The sequence below is a fragment of the Meles meles genome, chromosome 19, assembly GCF_922984935.1.
Source record: "Meles meles chromosome 19, mMelMel3.1 paternal haplotype, whole genome shotgun sequence".
Lineage (NCBI taxonomy): Eukaryota > Metazoa > Chordata > Mammalia > Carnivora > Mustelidae > Meles > Meles meles.
Window position 1 is genome coordinate 32,405,617 of NC_060084.1, and position 24,552 is coordinate 32,430,168.

Sequence of the window (24,552 nt, forward strand, 5' to 3'; positions counted from 1 at the left end):
GGCCTCAGGGAGATGGAAACTGGACCAAGGGGCAGAAGTTACTGGAAGACACGGGGACCAGTAATGGGACGCTATGGCCGGATGCCCAGGATGGCCACCTGAGGCAGGAGAGGGTGAGCAAGCATTAAAGGGTAAAACTCCAGCTCAGGCCCAGGAGACGCCGGTAGCGGCCCTCCATGGCTATGTGACCCTGGGTGTGACTTCTCTGTAAGTTTCATCTCACGTAAATTACAGGAAAGGTCACTACTGATCTCACGAGCCTGTTGGGAGTGTGGACGGCCCCACACCATGAATTCTCAGGCCAGTTCCTGACCTCCCACTTCCAGCAGCCAGTTTCTGTGTCCGAGGAAGCCCTGAAAACCGGGACCTGAATGCCTGGGGCAGCGTGAGGCATTCTGCATGGCTCTCGGGGAGTGGAGCGGGGTCCCAGCAAGACTGAGCCCCAGCTGCCTTGGCGCTGGTCCGCCCATTCACCCAGTGGTATTGGCTGCCCTCCTTTGCTGCTCCCTGGGATCACCTGCCAAGTCATTGCCTTGGGCTCTGCAATGGGGGACCTGGAAAAAGCATGGAACTGTTTGGCACCTAGAGAAGTGCAATTAACGATAATAGCTGCCATTGTCTTGGCTGTAATGGTAACAGGATGCATGTAATGTTCACAATGACTTCATGATCATCGCTCACGGGACCCAACGTGTCTAACCACAGGCACCTGAGCTGGGAAGTGATGAGCTCAGTCCCTGGCAGTGTGTATGCAGGAGCCCGTTGAACACCAGATAGAAAGTTCGAGAAATGCTGTCTGTTTGGGGAAAGAGGTTCACAAGATTCTGTAAAAACCAGCCAAGATGCTCCCAGGCCATTCTGCTCCACATCTTGCCACATCTCCTTTTGCAGGAAGGCAGGCTCAGTGCCCCAGAGGGGAGTGACACCCGGGCTCTGCACGCTGGCAGGGATGAGCCTGAGTGCGGCATCCCTGCCCCCAGCCTCTGCAGCTCGAAGCCAGTTCCCTCCAGCAGTCCTCGGGCGGCCCACGCAGAGTTCAAAGTCAGCCTTTCCTCAGTTGTGACATGCCCGTCTGATACCTGCCAAGTGCCCGCTCTGCTCTGCGAGGCACCGTTTCATGTAGCACAGCGCTCACCCTGCACACTTGCCCACACACACACTCACACACATACTCACACACATGCACACACAGCGTTTCTCTGATTCCTTCTCCCCGGCCCTTCTGCGCAGCTCCAAAGACAGCTCGGGGTTCAGTAACTATTCCCCCCTCCCCACTTCTGTCATCTGTGTCTTTAGTCCCCACCCTCCACCACCATCTGGGAGTCTCAGGTGTGTTGTCCTCAGGGACCGTGGATGAGTCCCAGACAGTCAGCTGGGCCCTTCCAGAAATCGGCCCCCTTGGGCCTCCAGGGAAGTGAGAGCTCTGAGTCTGAGCCTTCTCTCTGCTGCTGCACTCGGCCCTCAGCTCTGCCAAGCACCCCTAGAAGACACGCAGGGCCGAGTCATCTCCCCGCCACCACCTGCCATCACTACGCACTATGATGCTGCTTGTTCCCGCATAGCTCACAACACTGGCTGGCCTCAGGGCCTTTGCTCCTGCTGTTCACTCAGTCGGAAGTGCCCTCCTTATCCCAGAGGCTCCCTGTCCTCCTCACCCCTCCCAACTCCTACTCCGGCACTCAGAGGCTCAATGCAGACTGGCATCCGCCCCATCCTCTGCTTTCAGCCACCACAGTAAACAGCATTAAGAACTACCTACCTCCATCACCCAACCGGCCTCCAGCCTGGCTGTGGCACCCACCCTACCGTGTGCTCCCAGACCCCCCCATCACATCCTCGACTGTGCAGTCACTGGGTCTGGGTCTCTCTCCCGCCTTCCCCACCACACTGTGCTCTGGGAGGGCAGGGTCATGTGAACCCCAGCCTGCTAGAGCTCTGCCCCAGTGGTCTCAGGGAGGGAGGCAGAGAACGAAGAAGGGAGGAGAAGGGAGGGCAGAGGGAAGCCAGTAAGCTCTGTGTGGAGAGGCCCGGGTTCCACTCTCCTGCACCTGGCTCTGCCTGATACACAGAAGGAGCTTAACATACTGTTTGGGATAGGGCAAGATGGATGGACTGCAAGCTTGAGGAGGATGTGTTCCTTTTGTTGTTGACCGCACAGGGAAACTGAGTCCCAGATAGGGCCGGGGACCTGCCTGAGGCCTCCTGCCTCCTGGCATCCAGTCCACCCAAGAGCCCTGCCATGTTCCACAGAACAGCCCCAGGAGTCAGAATCAAAGGCTTCTTCCAGGCGAGGAAACCGAGGCCCAAAGGGGAAGGCAATCACCTCAGACAGTAACGGTAACGGCAGCACCAGGGCCAGCCATTCCCCAGGTCCCTGCTCAGGTCCTCCCCCAGACTGCCAGGCCACAGCCCAGTGGGATGGCGGTGCTGAGTCCCCAGGGCCCATGCGGAGCTGGGGCAGCCCGAGACGGGGAGGGACAGACCTCCCACAGAGGGCAGCGCGTCACACAGGAGGGGAAAGGCCTTTGCCTCTGCACGGGCCTCAGCTTCCCTCCTTGAAAAGCCCTGCCGAGGGGACAGAAACACTTCTCTCCAGAGCCCAGTGCCAGAAAAGGGTACTTACTTCAAATTTCAGCTGCTTCTTGGAGCCTGGGCAAGATTCGCTCACCTTCTCCCTCCTCTTCTCGTCTCCGCTGGCCAGCCCGTCTGTCTTCTCAGGAGGCAGGGCCACTGCGGGGAGGGCAAGTGAGACAGCATGAGGACGGTCCCCAGCTGGGCCTCGGGGCCTCCGCCCCCACTGGGGCTTTGTTCTGGGGACCGGGCCCCTTCCTGGCCTGCCCGTGCGCTAAGGTCAAAGTCACTTTGCTCTCTGGCCTTGGGGAATGTCCGGGGCTGCCGGAGGGGAGCCCCCGACCCCACCCAGGTGCACCCATGCCAGCCACTCAGATGACCCCAGGGCCCCTCAAGGCCGCCATTTCCTGCCCCAACTACACAGCCTACAAGTAGCCTGCGGTCGGCCAGGGCACTCAGACCAGAGGCAGGTGGACAGGAAGCTCGCAGACCGCGGCCACGTTCCACACAGTCTCAATGCCTTCCCTGCTGACATTTTGGCCTCCTTAAAGGGGCCGTGTGCCAGGGCCCAGCGAGCGGCATGCTGGGAGTTGGTCAGGAGGCCTGAGGGGAAACTGGGGCCTCCCTCAGGCGGCCTGAGAAGCACCCATGGGTTAGGAGGACCCTTGGGTCCTCCTAAAACTCTGTGTGACCCAGGGCAAGTCGTGTAACTTCTCCAGACATCTCAACTAGTTTGCCCAGCTGTACAACCCGGACCAGAGCAGCCCTCTCCCCAGAGGATCCTTGTGTGGGTTCAGTAAGCTAGGGCCAAGAGCCCAGGGCCAGCACTCAGGGTCCTAGCAGCTGTGAGTGGGCGCAGTCAGGGCAATGAGGTCCCTTCCCCACTCAGTCTCTAGGGAATCAGCACAGTTGCTGGCCAAGTTTTCTCAAAACGGAGGCTTTGGGAATGCAAAAGGACACAAATGCCTCAAATCAAACACGGGCAGCTTGGGCTGGGGAACAGGACAGGGAAGGAGACGCTGAAGATACGGATGCTTCGTTGGTCACCAGACCAGATGGGCGGGGACAGGAAGGCCACGGCGGTAACAGACTGACCTGACTCCAGCCTCAGCTCCCCTCTCGGGGGGACCTGAGTGCCCCCTTCTTTCTCTTCCTCCAGGTACACCCAGAGGGATGCAGGGGGCCCCCCCGCCCCGTCCCATGATGCCTCTACAGCATGGTGACAACTCCCTCGAGCCGTCAGATATCCAGCTGGAGACCCTGTCTCAGCCACGGACCCCAGCTCTGTCCCGGAGCTTTCACAGAATGAGGCTAATAAGGACAAACCTAAAAGGAGATCCAGCTCCTCAGAGGCCCCCAGAGCGGGGAAAGGTGACTGACGCTGACCACTTCTGCTCGAGGGGATAAAACCAGGTCCTGTCCTCCCTGCTCCTCCAAAGCAAACACCGCCAGAGCCAGGAGGCACGCCAGTCCAGTGCAACACTGAGTCCTGGGGCAGTCGGGTAGGCAATAAGCCAGTGACCCAAGGACAGCCGAGCACGCAGCCTGGGCCACCCTGTTTCCCCCACTCCAAATCTGCCGGAGTCCCACTGAGCCAGAGCAGCGCCATCGCGGGACCTGATGGGGTACCGGGCTCCAAAGCAGTAGGCACTACTACCACTCCCATTTAGAAGGCAAAAAGGTCTAGAAGCTCATCAGAGCAAGTCAGGGAGCCGGGTCTCTCCCCATGCCCGGCCCTCAGCTCTAGGGGCCCTGACCATCTCCGGTGGGTGCAGCTGAGCTCGGTGTGAGCATCCTGGTTGGGAGGACTGATACTCTGGACCCATATCATGACCTGCTCCTGCTGATGGGCTGGGCAATGTTGGGCAAGGCACTGGGCTTCTCTGGATCTCAGTCTCCTCGTGGGGAAAGTAGGGATGAGATGGTTTCTTCCTCACAGGGTTATTGGGGTGGCAGGAAGGCAATGAGGAGAGTGCCTCCTTAGCACAGTCGCCTGCATGCAACAGGTGCTCATTAAAAGCCGGGTTTGCCGAAGATGGAGAGAGCCATGGTCCCAGCTAAGAGCCCGGACCCAGATGGTCGCCCTCACCCCAACACCGCTCCATTGGAGAAACCGTGGTGCTCTCCTGGCTGGCACAGCCCCCCTGCAGGGGTGGTGGGGGGAAGAAGAAAGGAAAACAAAGCCCAGTTCCATCTTCAAAGCTGCAGCCTCCCTCCACAGAGGTCCTGGCTGGAGATGTAAGCCAGCCAGGCTTATCGAAACCAAACTTCAAGTTCAAAGAGAAGTTATCAGAAAACCACCTTCAGGTTCAACACTGCCTTTCAAGTTCCACTTGATAAAACCCAAAGAAAAGAAAGCTCTGTCCCTGCTCCCTCCTTCTCTGGAACACTCCTCCCTACGTGCAGGCCCTCCCCACCTCCCCTCCTTCCTCCTCACCCAACCAGGTAGAAAACACACACCCGCCCGGACCACTCACCCTCGTTCTGTGTCTTCTCTAAAGACCACCATGGTCTGGATTGCCTTCTCTTCACCAAGGGGGTCCCTCATCCCATCCCAGCTCAGAACGCCCACCCCCCGGACACCCATGGAGCCAGCCACAGATGGGTAGTAGGACCAGGAGCCATCCTTCCCCGGAGCCCCAGGGGCCAGGAACAAGGACAGTCAGTGCCCTCCACCTCCACCGAAAAAGGCCCTTCTCCCTGTTGCTGTTCCCCACCCAATGGCCAGAGGAGGTATCAGAGATGATGGGAAAGCCTAGCAGAGCCCAGGGCCACAGGGCTCAGCCCTTTTTCTAAACCCACATGTGAAGTCTCTCAAACAAACATCAACCAGCACCCAGGACTGCCATCCCTGTACAGCACAAACCACCCCCCATCCATCCATCCTCGGGCTCACAGGCAGGCACAGGAAGGGTAAACTGTATTCACTTCGGGCTGCCCAGGTCCCACCAACCGGCAAAGAGAATGGCATTTCTGTTGAGATGGGCTTTGGCGCCACATTCTGAGCCCATTTGCACCCTCCTACTCTGGCTCAGCCCAGAGATGATCTTCTGGGGGGGGCAAAATTTCAGAGGGACTCAGCATTCTTTAATCACTCACAGTAACAACAGGAGATGCTGCTAATTTGAAAGAGAAAGAATTCCTATTGGAGGAATAGGAGAAAAAGGAAGGGATGGAATGGAGTAAGGAGGCAAAAAAAGCCCTCAAGTTCAAAGACTCGTATTCTGATTTTATATCCTACGTTCACACCATTGCCTGGGACATACCCCTAGATGACTTAGAACAGAGGCTGGCAAGCTATGCCCTGTGAGCCAAACCCAGCCCACCGCACAGCCTGTTTCTGTAAATAAAGTTTTATTGAGACACAGTCACATTCATATGCACTGTGTATAGCTGCTTCACTCTACGATGGCAAAGTTTGGTAATCACAACAGAGACTATACGGCCCACAAAGCCTAAAAGTTGTACTCTCCTGGCCCTTTATAGAAAAGTTTATGAATTGCACTTAGGTACCCTTCCCACCAGGGTACCCTGATAAGCAGGGTACAGGCTGGATTTCACTAGCTGCTCACCTGCATACCTGGAAACTCTTGTGCAGTACACAACCTGCCCAACCATACACAGTAGGCATGGAAGAAAGAAAATGTCAACTCTGATTTCTTCAAACCAGTTCTCAGCTCAGATGAGTCTGGGGGCGGTGTGTGGAGCTCCTTCTCTTTGGAAACTGCTCCCTGTCCCTTCTCACACCACGGCTGCGAGGAGCCTGCTGGCTGTGTTTACCAGATGATGGCTCTCTCCCACATTAGCTCCCAACCTGGCATCTCTCCACCCCCAGCAACTGCCAGATTAAATGCATTACTTGACCATCTTCACCCGGCTCCCTTTGATGTTCCCTTCTCAAGCTTCAAAATACCTTTTGGAGGGAGATCAGACAGCATTAAACAGAATTACTAATTAATTAAGCAAAGTTAAATTTTAAACACTGTTTGTTGTGTTAGCCAAAAGCCTGAACAGAACAGACTTTTTTCCTCCACTGAGATCAAAGACAGTCTCTTCCCTGTCCCTCCCCCAGTTTAAAAAGAAGAGGGGGCTGGGGAGGAAGAGAGGGAAAGAAGAGAGTACAGAAGAGCCCCGAGGAGCCAGGAAAGACCTGAGTGAGGATGGTCGGGATGGTTGTTGGGGTGATCACGAGGTCTGGACTCCCAGCCCTCACCCCGCACCCACAGTCCCAATGGGAGGCATCAACAGCTCATTTGGGACCACATACTGGGAGAGCCCCAGTCACATCCTCCAGCCTGTTTAGCCTGGCAAATAGCAGTGACCCAGGGAGCAGGATGGCACAGCCCACCCAGCCCGAGCTGTCAACAGCCGAGAAGATGGCTATAAAGTAAAACGGATCTGCCTTCCCGCAGCCCCACCCTCCCTGGCACCCAGGCAGGACCAGCCCCTCAGGGCTCTTCCCAGGGGGGTGAGGGGGTGGGCTTCGGGTCATCTGAGAGGCAGGGTGTGCACTGTACAACCCTAGGGGCACCATTCACAGGCTGGACCTCATACGCTTGTATATTGCCATTTTGGGGGACAGATGGCAGAAAGGTGTCTTGAGGTGGGGGTTGGGGGATGAGGGGGGAGCTCCTTTCTCTAATTTGCATGAATCCATTTGTTGCAAGCTGAGTGCAGTCTCTTCCCATCCGGCCCAGCATTTCATTCTGCACAATCTCATCTGGGATCTTCCGTTCTTTCCCAGGAGGCTGCCTCATCCTTGGCGGCTAGACTACAAGTCTCCTGGGATCCGGGGTCCCGCCGGCTAGCATCCCTGGGATGCACACAGCACAAGCACAGGGCACCCAATCCACGCCAGCTGCATAACAAACACACCATAAATTCTGCCTTGATTGACATTGGGACCCGGCGCGAGAAAGGGGGTGGCTGGAACCGGCAGGTCTGTTCCTGAATCCCATACTTAGGCTAAAATTCAAACTCCGGATGAGAGGAGCAAACACCAGCACATTTTAACATGATCCAGAAAGGCCTGGTTGATCATAAACTTAGGAAGTAGGGACAAATCTGAAATCCCGTTATGACTATTATCAGTCCCCCCTCCCACCCCTTGAGACCAGAAATGACCAACACACAGACGGGCAATTCTCTCCGCTCGGTTACCTGCCACATTATTCTCAGTCGATACGACGTAAGATCTAACACAAGCCAGAGCCTCCTTGCTGGAGTCTGGACACCTGCCCTAATGTCTTTACAGGCCCTTCTCAATTGTCTGCATGCAGATTATCTGCTGCAAATATTTTAGTCTCGGGGTGGCTCGCCAGGATGTTTCTGACTCCCCAGCCCTCCATCAGCAGCTGTTAGAGGGAATGCAGATGAATTTTAATATTAGCCTCTGCCAAATATAATTAGGTGGGTAAATGGGCTGCCAGCAAAAAGAGAAAGATATCATATGTGCATTCCAGGCCCAATGGTTTCTCGCCTCATTTGTACAAGGCTCTCTTGCAGGAGCGAGGGTCCGAGAGACGTGCAAATCTGTTCATTCACAGGCACAGCAGGGGGCTGGTGAGGTTAGAGGGTACGTGCTTTATTCCATTAGAGCCTGTTAGGAAGACCAGGCCAGGTAAGTTCCTGTTTGTATCTTCCCAAAGAGGAAAGTCACCTTAAAAAACAAAATGGGGGGCGCCTGGGTGGCTCAGTGGGTTAAAGCCTCTGCCTTCGGCTCAGGTCATGATCCCAGAGTCCTGGGATCGAGCCCCGCATTGGGCTCTCTGCTCCGCGGGGAGCCTGCTTTTTCCTCTTTCTCTACCTAGTTGTGATTTCTCTCTCTCAAATAAATAAAACATTAAAAAAAAAATGGATAGGGACGCCTGGGTGGCTCAGTCAGTTGAGCCTCTGCCTTCTGCTCAGGTCATGATCCCAGGGTCCTGGGATCAAGTCCCACATCTGGCTCCTTGCTCAGCGGAGAGCCTGCTTCTCTCTCTGCCTCTGCCTGCCACTTTGCCTGCTTGTGTGCTTGCTCTCTCTCTCTGACAAATAAATAAAATCTTAAAAAACAAACAAACAAAAAAAAAACGGATCGAGCCATGTATTTGCCGCTAAAACTGACCTGCCTGCTGCTGTCTCTCGGCCCCATCTCTCCACTGATCCACTTTTTAGTTTCTGACCCAGCTGTGCTCTCGTGCTGCTATCCCTGCCAAGAACACTTATCCCAGCTCGCCAGCTCCTGCTTACCCTTCGGGTCCTCAACTTAGGCCCTCAGACTTCCAAGAAGCTGCCTGCAAGCACCCAGGGGCTAGGGTAGGGTTCCCTGCTCAGTGAGTCTGTCTTACTCCACATTATCATTTTTCTGTTAATTTGATCTTCCTCAAGTAGCCCCTAAGAGACAGCATAGTGCCTGTCACACCATATCTAGGCGCATCAACACTGCCCACATCCTCCTCCTCACCATCATCATCAAAATGAGACAATAGTCAGTAGCACAAGTAGGATTTGAACCCGGAAAGTGTAGAAACAGAACGAAAATCCCCGTTTCCTGACTCCCAGCCCCTGGTCTCTCCACTCCATCATCCGATAGTAGACACCTGCTCCTGCGTGTCCTGCCACCCTTGTCCCCTTTCTGAGAAGAGCATTTTGGGTTTCCTCTGGCAGGCCACCCCTCTCCCATCTCAATCCACATGGTTTATGGAGGGCTGACCCCACCCTGGCTTTGGGGATGCACCCAGCACCCAGACCCAACACCATGAATTTCATCCTGACAGCTACTTGGGCAGCTCCTACGTCAGTACCAGAGGGTGCCTCCTGAAGCCAGCGATGCAGAGCCCGTGGGCCCCTCACTTGCACAGGCCCTGGCCACCTGTTCCCATAGTCATTGGGTTCTCAGATACTTTCAAAATTAGGTATTTGAACCTCAACTGGTTACAACCACCGTCTCTTTCCATTCTGACTCCCAAACGTCCTAATGCATCACACAGTGTCGGGGTGAACAGGCGTTTCTGTAATTGAGCTAAGGGAAGGTTGAGTTGGGGATATATTTATTTAGGTTTACCGGATGGAGCTGTCATCTGGTTCAGAGTTATCAAAGAACTGTGTAAACCAATCAATAAATAAAAGACCCATGTATTCTTTTCTTAAAGACAGCCCCCAAACGGGATGAAGGTCAGGGGCCACACAACCTAGATCCACCTGGCAAGAAGCAAACTTTCGCAATAAGTACTGAGACTTGGGGGCCATCCTCCACCTGACGCAGCTGAGCTCAGACGACGGGAGTGCCCAGAGTTGGGTAGCTGCCCTTGGCCACCTTAGTGGGAGAGACAAAACACAGGGGCAGAAGGAGAGGTGAGAGAGGAAGGGAGGGAGTGGATATGTGTGTGGATGACATGGTTTGAGCTCCAGGATCCAGCTGGCCCTTTTTAGGCAAGATCTACGCTAGGATTTTTCAAGATCGCCAGCCAAAGCTTTGGCACATTTGAGTTGAGTGTCCAAAGAACCCCAAGAATCCCGACTTAACTCTGAGCCCCTGCTTATAGGACAAAAACCACCACTGCCCAAAGAGGAATTGACCTACTGCGGCAGGATTCCCCAAGGTAGTTTCTGGCACTTTCTACCGGTGGGTGTCTACCTCTTCCTGATTCCAGACATGCCAGCCTGGGTTTTCCTCCTCCACGGTCTTCCCTCCCAGGCTGCATTTTACTGTAGGGAGATCTTATTTAAGGACCAGCTATGACTGAGGGGAAAAAGAGAAAGAAAGAAAAAAAAAAACCCTTCCCAACAAATAGCATTCTGGCCTTTTCCCTCATCAGAGCCTAAGGTTGATGGCCACTCTGCTTTGAGGTTTGAATCGGGTTGAAACGGAACATCTGTTCAGGGAGGGAGGGGGGAACGCCGGCAGAGAGGGAGCAGGAAAGAGAAAAAAGCTTTTTTGGGCTAAAAATACCATGTCCCTTCTACTCCCCGCCCAAGTTAAAACATGTGATGAAATTCAACTTTTAAAATCTAACCCCGAGCTACTTGAAACTACTAAAGCCTCCTCAGTATCTGACACGAGTCAGAATTTCCACTGTTCCAGCTGAGCTTTTATGAAAAACAGACTCGAGAGAAGCCGCTGTCACCCGGGCCGCTGGGGGGACTGCCGCCGCCCAGTGGAGTCGGGCTCGCTGACACTCACAGGAGGACAGGCTCTGAACTGAGAGCGCACAGCCAGCAGGGCATGGGCTGCCTGCCCTCCACTGGGGGGCGAGGGCGGGGGGGGGGTCCTTGCTGTTCCTTGGTCACCTCCTCCTCCTCTCCGACTTCCAGGGAACCACCAGCCAGCCCCAGTGATTGACGGGACTTTGCGGGGGAGACGTCCTTAGAAGTCCCTCTCCTAGGCTCTCGCTGTCTCCCCTCTCCCGGCTGCTCCCTGACCTCCAGACTCAGTGTCCAGCCGTCTGTCTACTTGGCATCTCTCCTGGGATGTCCCACAGCTCCTGATGATCAGCCTTCACTGTAGCCGGCCCAAACCGCCACCTCCAAAGGGGCCCCCACCTTGCCGTTGGTCCTTAAGCCAGGAGTCCATGGTGGTGGGGAGGGGGGAGGGATGCCCAGGATCCCTTTCTTTCCCTCATCCACCCCCTCACCCCACCTCCCGTCTCCCACACCAACCCCCAGGCCCACCCACTTCTCTCAAGCCCTATGTCCCCCACGCTAGACCGATGCCATCACCCTGGCCCACACGGCTGGAATCTGGTCATTGCCATGGCCTCCTCCCTCCTCCCGCTGCAGGGCCCATGGTTCCAAGAAGTCACAAGTTCTCGGTTAAGCAGGGCTTACAATTACCCAACGCTTTCTCTTCAAGAGCAGCCTACAAGCAGGCGCGTGGTCCCGCCCTGGCTGACCGGCCCACCTTTGTCCCCAGTGTCCCCTTCTGCTGCATAGGCTTCCCTTTTGTGCTGCCCTAAACCCCAGGTTCTTTCTCCCTTGGGATTCTGCTTGCTTGTTCCTCCTGGCTGCTCTCCCTTCCCACCCTCCATGGCTGGCATCTTCCCGGCGCCTGCATCTCAGCCAACACATCACCTCCTCAGAGAGGACATGCCGCCCTCTGCCCTTCACCAGGTTTTACCTCTTGGCCGGGCGTCACTACCAGAAACCTGCACTGTCCCTCCCGTATCCCTTGTGTGACACCCTGCCAGCAGGGGCTCAGTGACTACTCTCCCCGAAGGAGGAGGAGTTAGAGGCCCGAGTTCTGTTCTCAGTCTGCTGTGTGACCTTAGGCAGGTCACATCCCCTCTCTGGGCCTCGGTTTTCCAGCTACAAATGAGGAGGACCGATGGCCTCCTGAGGGCTCCTCGGGTCTATGAGTGGTGGCTACATCACACCTGGGGGCCGGGACAAAGGGATGGGGGCTGAGGGGGAGTACGTGGGACCTGCCTGGGGGACCCGAAGGAGGCCTGACTTCAGTGACTTGGGGCTGTGGACTTCATTCTTCCAGGGAGTATGTACTCAGCACATAAAGCACGCCAGACTCTGTGTCACGCACTGGGAGGGGAAGGAGAGGTTCTAATAGGATTAGAGAAGCTTTGAAAATAGGTCTTCTTTGATCTGGACTAGTAAATAATTATAAACACCAGTTGGCTCCTCTTCAAGAAGGGACCCGTGGAACAACAAGACTCCTGCCAGCTCCCGTACGCTGGGCACTTACTCCGTACCGGGCTCCTCTCCGCGCTCCCGTAAACCACCTCGCCGTCCTCACGGACACCCCACACGAGGGCTCCGATGACCCCCAACAAGGAAAATGAAAACCAGAGACGTGAAGTGATTCACCCAAAGTCACCCAGAGAGTGGCGGTTAAGCCAGGCCGCATCCGGGTTCGGACTTGCAAATCCCCCAGAAGTCCGAACAAAGGTAGCAAGTGCCTCTGGCAGATTCAGAGGCGGTGGTGGTGAGACACACTTCGGGTCCCATGCAGAGTCAGATGGGTCCTGAGCTCAGAGTGGGGGCTACACAGACCCTCAGTGCCCCGGGCCCCCCAACACCACCACCCTGCTTGGCAGGACCCTCTATTCTAATGAATCCATCAAGGGCCGGGGAAGTGAGGACCCCCAGAGGCCCAGTCAAGCCAAACCCAGGCTGGGGGAAGGGCCTGCAAGCCCTCTGGAGTCAGCTTTCTAGAGATGCCTGGCAGACAGCAATGCACCTGCTTCCAGCCCCAAGGGGAGGTTGGAGGATAGGAAACAGACATGGTGTTGGGGGTCTGTGGCCAGAAACCAGAATCAAGCCACTGGGAGGGGTGGGAACATCCCTGAGTGGAAGGGAGAGAGGGGACCCAGAGAGGAGAGACTTGTGACCATGTATAGGTCTTTCCCTGCCCAAGGGCACAGAGCAAAAGCTGCCTCGAGTGTGGGGAGGACACCCCCAGGCACAGCGCTTCCAGGGTGGGGGGCATTCCGGGTAAGGAGGTCCTGCCCAACAATTTGCACCTCAGGCCACAAGCCACGGGCTGCCACCACCTGTCGTGAGGCCCAACCAACCAGGAGATAGGGAAGCCAGGTGGGGACCCAGTGAAGTGTGGGGTGGCCCTCCCCTGTGCTCAGACCCCTGCTGGGTCAGCAGAGGGAGGGTCCCCCCTCCCCTCCTCCCCTGCAAAGCCTACCGCGTGTCCCGCCCCTGCCACGCCCAGCCAGCTCTCCGAGCTTGGGACTTTTGATGTTTACTTTGTTCTCTCCACAGTTCAAAAGGAGCTCCGCAGCCCTCGCACCAAGCCCAGACTTAATCTGCCATCCCTCGAGCTCCCAGCTGGCCAGTTAAGGCGGTTAAGATGCTGGATTAGGGCCGGCTTTACATAACAACGCAGGAGCTAAAGCCGTCCTCTCCCGGGATGGCTAAAAGACTTCTTTTTATCTTCACGCCTCAGATGGCCTTTTTTCTCCCTTAAACAGCCCTCCAGCCCGCCAAGAGGCAATGAACTTGGCCAACAGGAAGACAAAGAAGAGATTCAGGATACGGAGTGCTCTCGCTAGGCCCGGACCACAGAGGGACATGCCCCGAGGCCAGGTGGATGCTTCTCCGTGGCCACGGCGGTGGCCATGGGTGACTACGGAACCACAGTCATGGGCCCAACATCCCTCCCAGGAGTGTTGGAGCCAGGCAGGTGCAAACCTGAGCAGCCTCTCTCTTCCCACTTCATCTACTCATCGTTTTCACTTTTTAAATCTGCCGTGAGTCTTTCAATTCATTCTTCTTGGGAAAGTTAAAACATTCATCCCCGTTAACTACAGTCCTCTTGGAGAGCTCTTTCCTCCTTCCAAGTCTGAGAGGAGCTCCTATCTTTGTCTGTCAAGCCCTCCAGCCACACAGTAACATGCATGTGGTCTCCACTCACACACGTAGGAAACACAGAGCATCGTCTCGTGCCCCTTTTTGCGTAAAACGTACCGGCCAGGACACATTGCATTTCTCCGCAGCCTGATGTTTTATGTTCTCTGCTTCGGTGTAAACTGTTGTTTGAAGAAAGAAGCCAAAAACCTAGACCACCAACAACTTAGTCCGACTCCCTAGTGGGAAAAATGAGGCAAGAAAGTGGCTCCCAATCCCCTCCTTCCTGAGTGGTGGCACGTGGACATCACCAGGGACTAGCAAGGTGCCTGGGAGGCCCTCTGAGCCTGGCATGCAGCTGGTGGGCCATGGGGTCAGACCCAGTGCCGTCAAGCTGACACCATTTCCCCGGCAGGAGCTGGAACACCTCGGGCACCCCACCTTCGCCGCCCATCCATCGGCCAATGTTTGTAAGCGCTGCCCTCCCCCCACCGCAGGGCTTCCCTCCCCCTGCCAGGAGCCCACGTCCTCTGCACACCCACAAAGCCCAGCTCCACATCCCCACTCATCATGTAACAGAAGGCGAGGAGGCCCAGAGCTGGGGGGACCTGGCCGCAATCCATAGCGGGCTGTGACCAGAGCTGAGGGAGCCCGGTCTAGGTGCTCCTCAGGCCAGCATTCCTTCTACGTCATTACAACAGGACCCACGCTCTGAATGCAGGCAGCGAACAGAGTAACCCTCCCCTCCAGAGGGAAGTAGACTCTGCGGGTAGGCCATTCTGCATCTGTTCGCAGGGAAAGACATCTCATTTGAAGTCAATGACACGGTTGTAAACGGAGCCATGATAGAGAAGTGCCTCGTTTGGGGCAGTAATGAGGGGCTCAGTATAAGAGGGACAGACAGGGGGCGCCTGAGTGGCTCAGTGGGTTAAAGCCTCTGCCTTCAGCTCGGGTCATGATCCCAGGGTCCTGGGATCGAGCCCCGCATCGGGCTCTCTGCTCAACAGGGAGCCTGCCTCCTCCTCTCTCTCTGCCTGCCTCTCTGCCTAGTTGTGATTTCTCTCTGTCAAATAAACAAAATATTAAAAAAAAAAAAAAGAGGGACAGACAGACGATGACTGGAGGATGGGTCAGTGGATGAATGGATGGAGTGATGAATGACGGGGGATGAACGCTCAGGAAGAGGAGGGAGTATGGATGACTCAGAACGGCTGCGCTGGGGGTCGGGGGACAGGAGAGTAGGGAGATCCATGGACGGATGGATGGGTGGGGCATGGCCAGCGGGTGGGTGGGTGGTGGGTCGGTGAGGGGTGAGGGATAGGTGAATGAAGGGACAGATGGACGGGTGGCTGATTGGATGGGTAGCGAGCGGGGGATGGACAGGGCAGGTGGAGGGATGGATGAACAAGAGAATGAACTTGGTAATGAGTCACTATTCGAATGAGCAGGAAATGAACACATAACTGGAATGAGAAACGAAGCACCTGGAATCAATGTCTGGGGTCACTTGAACCGCCAGGGCTTATATCCTGCCCAACTTTATCTGACCCCCCAGATCTCAAAGCACCAACTCCTGGCATCTCTCTATGGAGCCAAAGACGAGAGGGGAGGCTTGGCGGAGCCCAGGGGAATGACAGACGCAAAGCAGATGCTCTGAGTGCCATCGCCAGTGCTGCGGGTGGATGGCCCGCAGCCCGCACAAAGTCTGCCATCCACGGGACACCCGTGATTCAGGACGTGCTCGTATCTGAGCGAAGTACAACAGATCCCTGAGTCCCAGCCTGCCTCCGAGTCCTGGGCAACCGAATGAATCTCTTGAAACAGTCTCCTTCTTCTGCTTCTCAAAGTCTAACGTGCACATGAGCTGGGGGTCCTCTTTGAGGGCAGATGGCCGGGGGCTGACAGCTCGAAGGCTGCACGCGGCCAGTCCTCAGGCCTGGCCCAGGCTCCCCTCGAGAAACTCTCGGCACTGTCTGCTCTCCTCTCAAGGCCGTAGAGGGCCCCAAGGCCTAGATCCCCCTCCCCGCCAAGACCCTTGCCCTACCCCCCACCGCCACTCTCCTGCGAGCTGCCTGTCCTCACCTCCACTGCGAGGCGCCTACCAACCTAAGGCCTCCCCAGTTCAGTGATGCTCTTCCCTGAGTATAACATGGAAACGCCATCCCACTTAGCAAATGCTGCCGTCTGTGCTTCGTACCAGCGCAGGGAGTCAAGCAGGGAGAAGGCTCTCATTCCCACTCTCTAAATGTGGAAACCAAGGCTCGTCTAGGAAGGTGGTGCGCCCTGCCCGAAGTCAAGTGAGGGCGCCTGTGGCCGGCCGGCCCCCTGCTCCGGGATCCTCGTCTTTCTACAACAGAGGCCTCTCCTCGAACAAAGGTAGGAGCAAGAGCTACAGACGTGAGAGGGGAGGGGGCGGTGGGGGGCTGTTGGTAGGCAAGCTTGTAATCCAAGTGAGTGATGAGAACTGAGAATCGGGGAAATAGGACGGCTACTTTACGTAGTGCTTACATTATGGTCACTCCCCGCAGTGGGAAAGCTGAGCTAAAACAACGTATCCAAGGTTCCCTGGCCAATACAGTGTGGGGCCAGGACGTGAGCCTCAGGAGCCTGGCTCTACTCTGGGCTCAGACCCATGAAGGCCACACTCCCTTCTCGCTTGTCACCCTACCATCCACACTGACAGTTGGGGTCCCGTCCTCCCCCTGGTCTGCAGATTTTCCAGAGGGTGCCCAGGGCATGCAGTAGACTAGCTGGCCCCTTGCACATCTCACTGTGCCCTGGGAAGAGAGTGATGGACTTCAGTACCTTCTAGCCGAAAGTCTTCCTCTTCCTCCTCACTGAGCGTTTCTCTGAAAACGTCACCCACGAGCTCCTAGAGGAAGACAAAGCAGGGACGTTAAGTAAGTATCGACGGAGTCAAGGAGGAGCCCAGTATTGGGATGGTGTCCCCGAACGTGTGCCTGGCTGGTCACAAGGAAGCAGGGGTCCTGCCCTGATTCTTCTGATGGGAATTTAGGTCAACTCTGGTGGATCCTCTTGCATGGAAAGTGGATTGTCACCATGCTTTGTAAGAAGTAGCTTTTCTCAGCCTACAGGTCACTATGATACTGCACGCTTCTCTCTCAGAAAGGAAGTTCCACCAAAAAGACAGAGACAAGATGAGAAAAGTTCTTCCTCTACCCCTCAGAGTCAACTTTGCTGGACTCAGGACCAATAAGCCTCCTCTGTGGGCCCCAGGAAGGGATCTCAGTGTGACTCCTTCCCCCAGCAGAGGGAGGTCCCAGGCAGGCTGTCTCCATGGGTTTGCCAAGAGGGCCTGGTGTGGGGGCACCTGGGTGGCTCAGTCAGTTGGGTGTCTGCCTTCCGCTCAGGTCACAACCTCGGGATCCTGGGATCGAGTCCCGCCTTGGGCTCTCTGATCAGTGGGCAGTCTGCTTCTCCTTCTCCCTCTACTCCCAACTTGTGCTCACTTACACAAACACACTCTCTCAAATAAGTAAATAAAATCTGAAAAAAAAAAAAAAAAAAGGGCCTGGTGTGCATGGGAGTCGGTCTCTATTGCCCCTAACATTACTCCCCTGACTCTCCAGCATCACATTCAGCAAACTGCATGCTCAGCCTCCTGAGTGATTTTTGGACATGCCTGCCACCTCTCCCCGGGCACACACCTTCTAGAACCTACCCTGATCTCACACTGCCTTGCCCTGTGCCCCACATGTGAGTTCAGGACGCCCAGTGGCCGAGTCGCTCCCAACCAGCCTGGTCAGGCTGCCACTCAGGCGTTGTCAGGTTGACACGGGGAGTCTGGTTAGCCCACGGGCTGTGAAGTTTCTGGAATGTCCACAAAGGGGCTACCTATCTTGCCCTAACCCTGCAGGAGGACCCTAGATATGGAAGAAGCAAGATCAGCGCTTGTCAGACCGTCTTCTGCATTATTGGGATTCTGCCAATAAGAGTTCTGTGATCAAAAAAAAAGATTGTTTTCATGTCAGATACGATCCCTTACTGAAGTGTTTACTATGGTAACGAACACTGAATATCCACGCGGTTAACTTCTACTGCATTCCTCAAACCTACTGAGACCACGGAGTTTTGTGTCTCAAAAAGTGTCACGTGGGATTTGTATTCTGAGGAACCCACTTTGGGAAAGGCTCCTCTTCCGGCAGAGAGACAAAGTTTGGGAGGATTACTCTGCCTTATCTCCTTTGATGCCACAACAACGCTCTTGGCAGTGCTTCTCGGAAAAACAAAATGACAAGCAAAAAAAAAAAAAAAACAAAACCCAAACTCAGCAGCTGTCACCAACCTCTCTTTTTGGGAAAAAAAAAAAAAAGTGCAAAGAGAAAGAAAAAGAGAATGCACCTTTTCTTTGAAAAATCCAAGCTCAGATACTTAACAGAAATACCAGTGCTTATCTTGATGAAAGAAACCAGAATCAAGCTTGGTAGAGCAGATCTTATCAGCTGGACACAGCTGGAGAGAAGTCTCTTGTTTTGTTTTGTTTTGTTTTAAAAGGATCAACAGCTAACGTTTTATGGATTTGGGCTGGTGTTCTTCATTCTACCTCTTCTTCCAAATCACCTCCCCCCTCTGGCAGGTTGTGAAAATGTGGTCATTCATTCAGACCCCTGACGTCCCACTGACTTCAAAACCAGGCTCCTTGATTCCTGGAGGCCAGGCGGCTTCTCCCCCCTCCTCTGCCAATTATCATAATCACCGAACACTTCCTGGGCTTGTAAACTGGCTGTTTTTGTTAACGGCTCCAGAGTTGACAGGGAAGCTGGGAGCGGGTGACAGGGAAGGCACGCGCTGGGGCGGCATCATTAGATGGCTGGGACACTCCAGCAGCCAATTAGAGCCCATCTTTCATGCCAGAGGAAGACGGATGCCGCCTCCCCCAGACAGGCTGGCAGGCAGCACTCCCTCCCAGGCGACTGGCTTCAAGGGGATCACGCTGAGGTCTTCTGGAAAGCGGGGACTCGGCGCTGACCTCGGCCCGCCACCCTAATCACTCCCAGTGAGGCAGGCAGAACCTGTCAGGCACCCCCTTCGCGAGCGCGCGCATCTTCCTACCGACACGCTTGGAGGTGTTTAGAGACTCCAACGCCATCCCCAACAAAGCAGCCGTCTGGAACCCCGGTAACGATGCCTCGCGGTGTGTATCACACATTCTGAGGACTGTCTGCGGGGAGGACCAACATCCCTGACACAGTAAAGGCATGTCTCTGTGTAGGAAAGCAGATTTCTGGCAAGTTCGGGGGTTGGTCTCTTCGGGCTAAACCCTACCCTGCTCTGTAGAACCGTAAAAGCTCCTCAGCACCAGGATCCACTGACAAAAATCCATCTCCTCTGGGATGCCTGGGTGGGGCAGTCCGGTTGAGCGTCCAACTCTTGGTTTTGGCTCAGGTTGTGATCTCCTGGGTGGTGAGATTGAGTCTCGACATGGAGCTCTTGTGCTCAGGGGGGAGTCTGCTTGAGATGCTCCCCCTGCCCTTCCCACCACTTGCTTGAGCGCACGCATGTGCTCTCTCTCTTTCTCTAAAATAAGTCTTACAGGGGCCTGGGTGGCTCAGTCATTAAGCATCTGTCTTCGGCTCAGGTCATGATTCCAGAGTCCTGGGATCGAGTCCCGCATGGGGCTCATCGGGCTCCCTGCTTAGCAGGAAACCTGCTTCTCCCTTTCCCACTCCCCCTGCTTGTGTCCCCCCTGCCGTGTCTCTCTCTGTCAAATAAATAAATAAAATCTTTTAAAAATAAATAAATAAAGCAAATCTTTAAAAAAATTTTTCATTTCATCTGCTAAGCCAGATGATCCCGGGAGTGCCTTGTCTGCGGTCCTCAAGCTTTGAATCACTAAGCCAGAGGCAACGCGGTGTTGAGCCAGACACAGGAGCACATCCTGGTTCCATGGCCTCCCTCACCCTTGGACGTGGGGCCAGCCACTGCTTTCTAGGAACCTCAGTCTATCTCTCTGTAAAATGGGCCAATGATAAACCACAGCAACGACAGGGCAGCGGACCTTATCAGGCATCTCCTCAGTGCCAGGCACTGTGCGGGGCGCTTGTAAGTAAATTTATTATCTCCCTCAGTCTTCACCATTGCCCCGCGCTGTCCATCTCTCCGGGAATAAATGCTCATAAAAATGATCTGCAGTTCGTAAAGTGAGAGTTATAATTGTTACCCTTTATTTTTTTCTACAAAGAGTCGTCAGTCCTAAAGGGACAGAGGACACAGGAGATAATGGGACTGAGAGCCACTCGCCTCATTTATCAAGCACTCTTGGTGCATGAGGCACTGACCAAGGGAATCCTTCCAAGAACCTCCAGGGAACAATGTTCCCAAAAGCCCTGTATTTGGGCAAGGAGGAGGCTCCACGAGGCTGGGTGACCCACTCTGGATCCTCAGCAGAGCGAAGATTTGAGCCAGTTTTCTCAGACGCCTGGCCTGAGCTTGGACAGTGGAATCAGGGCTTCTGTGGTCCTGGGGACAGACGCAGCCAAGAGTCCTGGCACTTGCCGGGGACCAGGGACCACACTTATAGACATGAAAGGAGAACAGCCCGGGCTGCACCTCCGTGGGCGAGGGCCCGGCCTCCTGCTGCTGCTGCAGGACTCAAAGACCCACAGCTCCTCCTCACGAGGCTGGGGATTCAGCAGAGCCCTGGCCAGGGACAGGGGACCTGCAAACAAGGTGTGGGGCCAGGCCCTCGGGACCATCCTGCAGGAAGGCTCGTGACAGCCACGAGCCCCACATGGAGCCCCACTGCAGAAGGAGGCAGACCTCAGTTCAAGTCCCAGCTCGGCTTCATGCAAGCTGATGCATGCGGGTGAAGAAATGTTCTCAGCCTCCCATTTGTACAGAGACCACAGCGCTTGTGATGTCTCAGGGCGGGTGTGCGGGTTAAGTAAGTCATTGCCTAGGAAAGTGCTTAAAGTGACACCTGATACCATGACTGGGGCTCCGTAGACCGGTGGTTATTGTCTATTTCTTCTCCTACCCCAATTGTCGAATAGCTACCAGAACATTGCTCAGAGAATCTCAAAGACTCATTAGCCCCAAGAAGCCCTTAAAGACCCTGAGAAACTCTCTCCCATCCAGCACACTCTTTAATGCTTCGTGTTTAATCCTCATGGCAATCCTTTGCAGTGGTACCATTATTATCCCCACTTTGCAGATGAGCAAACAGAGGCACAGGGAGGTTAAATGACTCGCCTAAGGTCACACAGCTAGTAAGTGGCAGAGCAGGGCCGGGAGGCAGATGCCTGGTTCCCCCACTGCCTTGTAGGAAACCCAAGTATGGGGCGTGGGGTGAGTAACTTCCCTTCACTGTTCCTTTTCTCAGCCATCACTCCGGCCCCTGGTCCCCGCCCCTCCTCCTCTAGCCTTCAGGACAGTTGGCCTCAGACTAGGCTCTAAGTTGTTATCAAAGGCCTTCCTAGATCTCCAGACTTCCTGCTGCACCCAGCCTGATGCCAGGCTGCCCCTGCCCAGTGGCCAGGCTCCGTGGCTCTCAGGCCACAGGGCCCAGGCCTCCCTTCCTCCCCACCTCCCTCCCATGTCCCAGCACTGCAGTTCCCCTGCCCTACGCTGGGCCCCAGGAAGAGAGGCCAGCCCCTCCGGGTGCTGAGTGTGCAGCCAGCACCAACCCAGAGCCCGGAATTGCAGGCATAAGGCCTTATAAGGCCTCCGGGGACGGGAAACCACATCAAAGCAGGGCTTGGGAGCCGGCTGGAGTTCGGTTGGGGTTTTTCCTCTTTGTCTTTGAGACTCCTACTCCTGAGCTTAATATCTTTCCCCCACCGCCTGCCCAGCAGCTCTTTGTCAATGTTTCTGTTCTCTAAGAGCTAACAGATGTTGGTGCCATGGGGTTTCAAAGCGAACTCCTGGTGCCCATAGAACATAGCACAACTTCTAGATCCCAAGAAGGTACGGGACTGGACCGTGCTGGGGAAGAGAAGGGTGGGGACACAACCCAGCCACCCTGTAACCCTTCCACCCGAGCAGTCTGGCCTGGAGCTGCCCCAGGAAATTCCTGGCGAGCTCCGTCCTCCCGACGCGCGGTGCAGAGGCAGGCCAGCCGGGCGTGCCTGGGGGTCCGGCGCCGCTGTGGGCAGGCCTCGCCGGGAGCAGGCTCTGGCCCTCCAGGGCAGAGATGCTCCATTCCCAGAACCCGGCTGGACCCGGGAGTCAGGGCGCCAGCTGGCCTCAGCAGCGAGTGACAGCAGACGCCTTGGTGAACCACTCTGGGCCCTGTTCTGCTCTTCTGGAACAAGGCGATTTAGATGTCAAGGGTCAGTGAGAAAATGCAGACAAAACACACGTAGTGGGAAACACTAAGTGTGGGCTTCTCTGCACCTTTCAGAGCACCCTACTTCTGCCACACACTTGGAATGTTCTCTCATTTTATTCCCACAAAAACCTTAGCGTCCCCCCGCCCCCACCCCTCAGGACAATGTTCTCATGGGAGCAGCAGGGAGGCCTGCTCAAGTTCACCAAGAATCTAAGACATGCTGGAAACCATGCCAGAACCACACCACGAACGCCACATGTGGTTCGGAAGACACGGGCAGGTCCGTAAATTCCGGCATGCGGAGAGCCACGCCACATGGGGGACACACGAAGTAGAATGTGACTCAAATGTCTAAGAAAACACCAGACACACACGTACCACGAGGGCACCCAAATTACAGGCATCCCCGTGGTTACCGCCAGGGAGAGAAGGCACGAGAGATGGGGATGGAGTGAGAAACGTCAACGTTCTCAGAAGGGTTCTAGTACATTCCTGGGTCACTTGGGTCACTGACTCTGGTTTCATAAAACACCACACAATAAGCCCCTTGACAGGAGGGATCTGAGGCTCAGCGGAGTAAGAGACTGGCCCCAGGTCACTTAAGGAGAGAAAGTGGTAGAGCAGAGTTAGAACCACCCAGGCCCTGGGCTCCTTATCTCTAGCATGGGGGCACTGGGCCAGGATGATACTTGTGGTCCCCTTGAGAAGACGTTTTCAGGGGCTACAGCCTCCTGACCCAGCAGGAATTAAAGACCGAGAAAAATGCTGGGGCCGTCCACTTTCTGGGCCCCAATGTCCCCATCTCCACTGTGCACCTTAATCCGTGGACCTCTGTTACTTCAGTCCCAGTGAGCCCCTCTGCCCACGAGCATGGCAGGTCATAAAGGCAGGGAATTAACCCTTCTTTCCCCACCCATGCAACGTGCAAAGGCAGGGCTGAGAGATAACCACTGACAAAGGGCTGGGGAAGGGGAGGCTCCTGGGGGCCCTGAGCTCCAGTGACAGGCCAGGAGGGGCTGGGGGGTTCCCTCCTCCCTGGGGACTCCCAGATGTCAGCAGAAGCCAGACCTTGAGGCTGCTGCCAGAAAGAAATGGCACCTCTTCTCAAGCAAGTGACACCCTCCGAGGACACCGCAGTCCCCCAGGGCCATGCAGCCCCCAGTGAGGGCCACAGGTTCTCCCTGTCCAGCACCTGTACCCCAGCTCAGCAAACTGGAGTCCTCTCCCCAGATCCTTCTCACAGGAACTGGTGGGAAATAAGTCTTCTCTGGTGCCAAGGCTGTGTCCAAGGTCACCTCCAGCTGCTTGAGACGGTGCACCCCAGGTGAGAGTTCACAAAGGGACAGCCACAGGCCGGTGCCCGGGACAGTGCCATCATTCAAGACCGTAGGTCAGCTCGTTTCTAGAAGCCAGCTCCCCAGGTTCAGGGAACTGGGTCCGTGATGCTCTAGAGCGGGGCCTGATCTATACTCAACTCTCAACAGATCTGTCGGATGAGCCCTGGGGCCAGACCCGCTCTCACCTGCCTTCCTCGCTTACAGCAATGCGGGCTGGCCTTCTCCCACTTGCAACCAAAAGCTGTGACCCGCCCCCCACTCTGGCCCGCAGAACCTGCAGAACCAAGTCACAGTCCCCTGAAACTGCAGCCCAAGAGTCCAGGCAAGCTTGGAAGCCAGACGGAGGAGGCTGCCGCCACCAGCTGAGCTGTGGGCCCCTGCACAGGTGGAGAAGCGGGGTGGGCTGAGCAGAAGAGGGGAAGGCGGCTCTGAGGGTTTCAGGGTGCAGAGCTGGCCTGCGTGTCTGGCCTACAGGGACCGGGCCTTCGAACTCCAAAGATGTGCGGCAGTAATTAAAATTCCTTGGATTTCTCCCTGACTGTTTTTATCTGCTCAAGATGTAATCCCTCTACTCCCATCGGCACATCCCAGCGTCTGCCCCCCACATCTCGGGGCTCTAGGCTAAGCTGGCTTCCTGGACTTGAGGGAATGCTTCTCAGGAAGGTGGAGAGTGGGCAGGGAGTGGGTGGCATTGCCTAGTAGGAAGGGCTTCCAACCCTGGGGTCTGACTCCAGGGCCACCACACTCCCTTCCTCTGACCCTCAGGCCCTCTACCTTACAGAGTGCAAATGACCCCCAAGATGGCTCTGCCCAGTCCTGGAGACACAGCCAGCCAGAGGCAGTAATGGGCCAGCAGAGTCCACTTCCTGGTCTGTTGTCCCCCAACAAGCTGCCGGCATCCACATGCCGTCGTCCCAGCTACCCCCCAGAACTAGGTCTCACCTGGGCTCCTGTGAGTAATTCCCATTTCTCTTTAGATTGGCTCTCTTTCTCTTTTTCTCTCATTTTGAAACCTAGTCTCACCGATAAGATCAGTGAAATCGTGGGTGTGATGTCCTAGTTACC

General features: G+C 55.6%; 1 protein-coding gene across 1 annotated transcript in view; it reads right to left on the reverse strand.

Annotated features, from left to right (window-relative positions):
• NKD1 (NKD inhibitor of WNT signaling pathway 1) overlaps positions 1-24,552 on the reverse strand; it is an 85,254-nt gene that overhangs the window by 11,860 nt on the left and 48,842 nt on the right. The window contains exons 4-5 of the mRNA XM_045989480.1: positions 16,666-16,732; positions 2,624-2,730 (exon numbers count right to left, since the gene is read on the reverse strand). Coding sequence (XP_045845436.1) covers positions 2,624-2,730; positions 16,666-16,732 — 174 coding nt within the window. The remainder of the gene's footprint in view (positions 1-2,623; positions 2,731-16,665; positions 16,733-24,552) is intronic.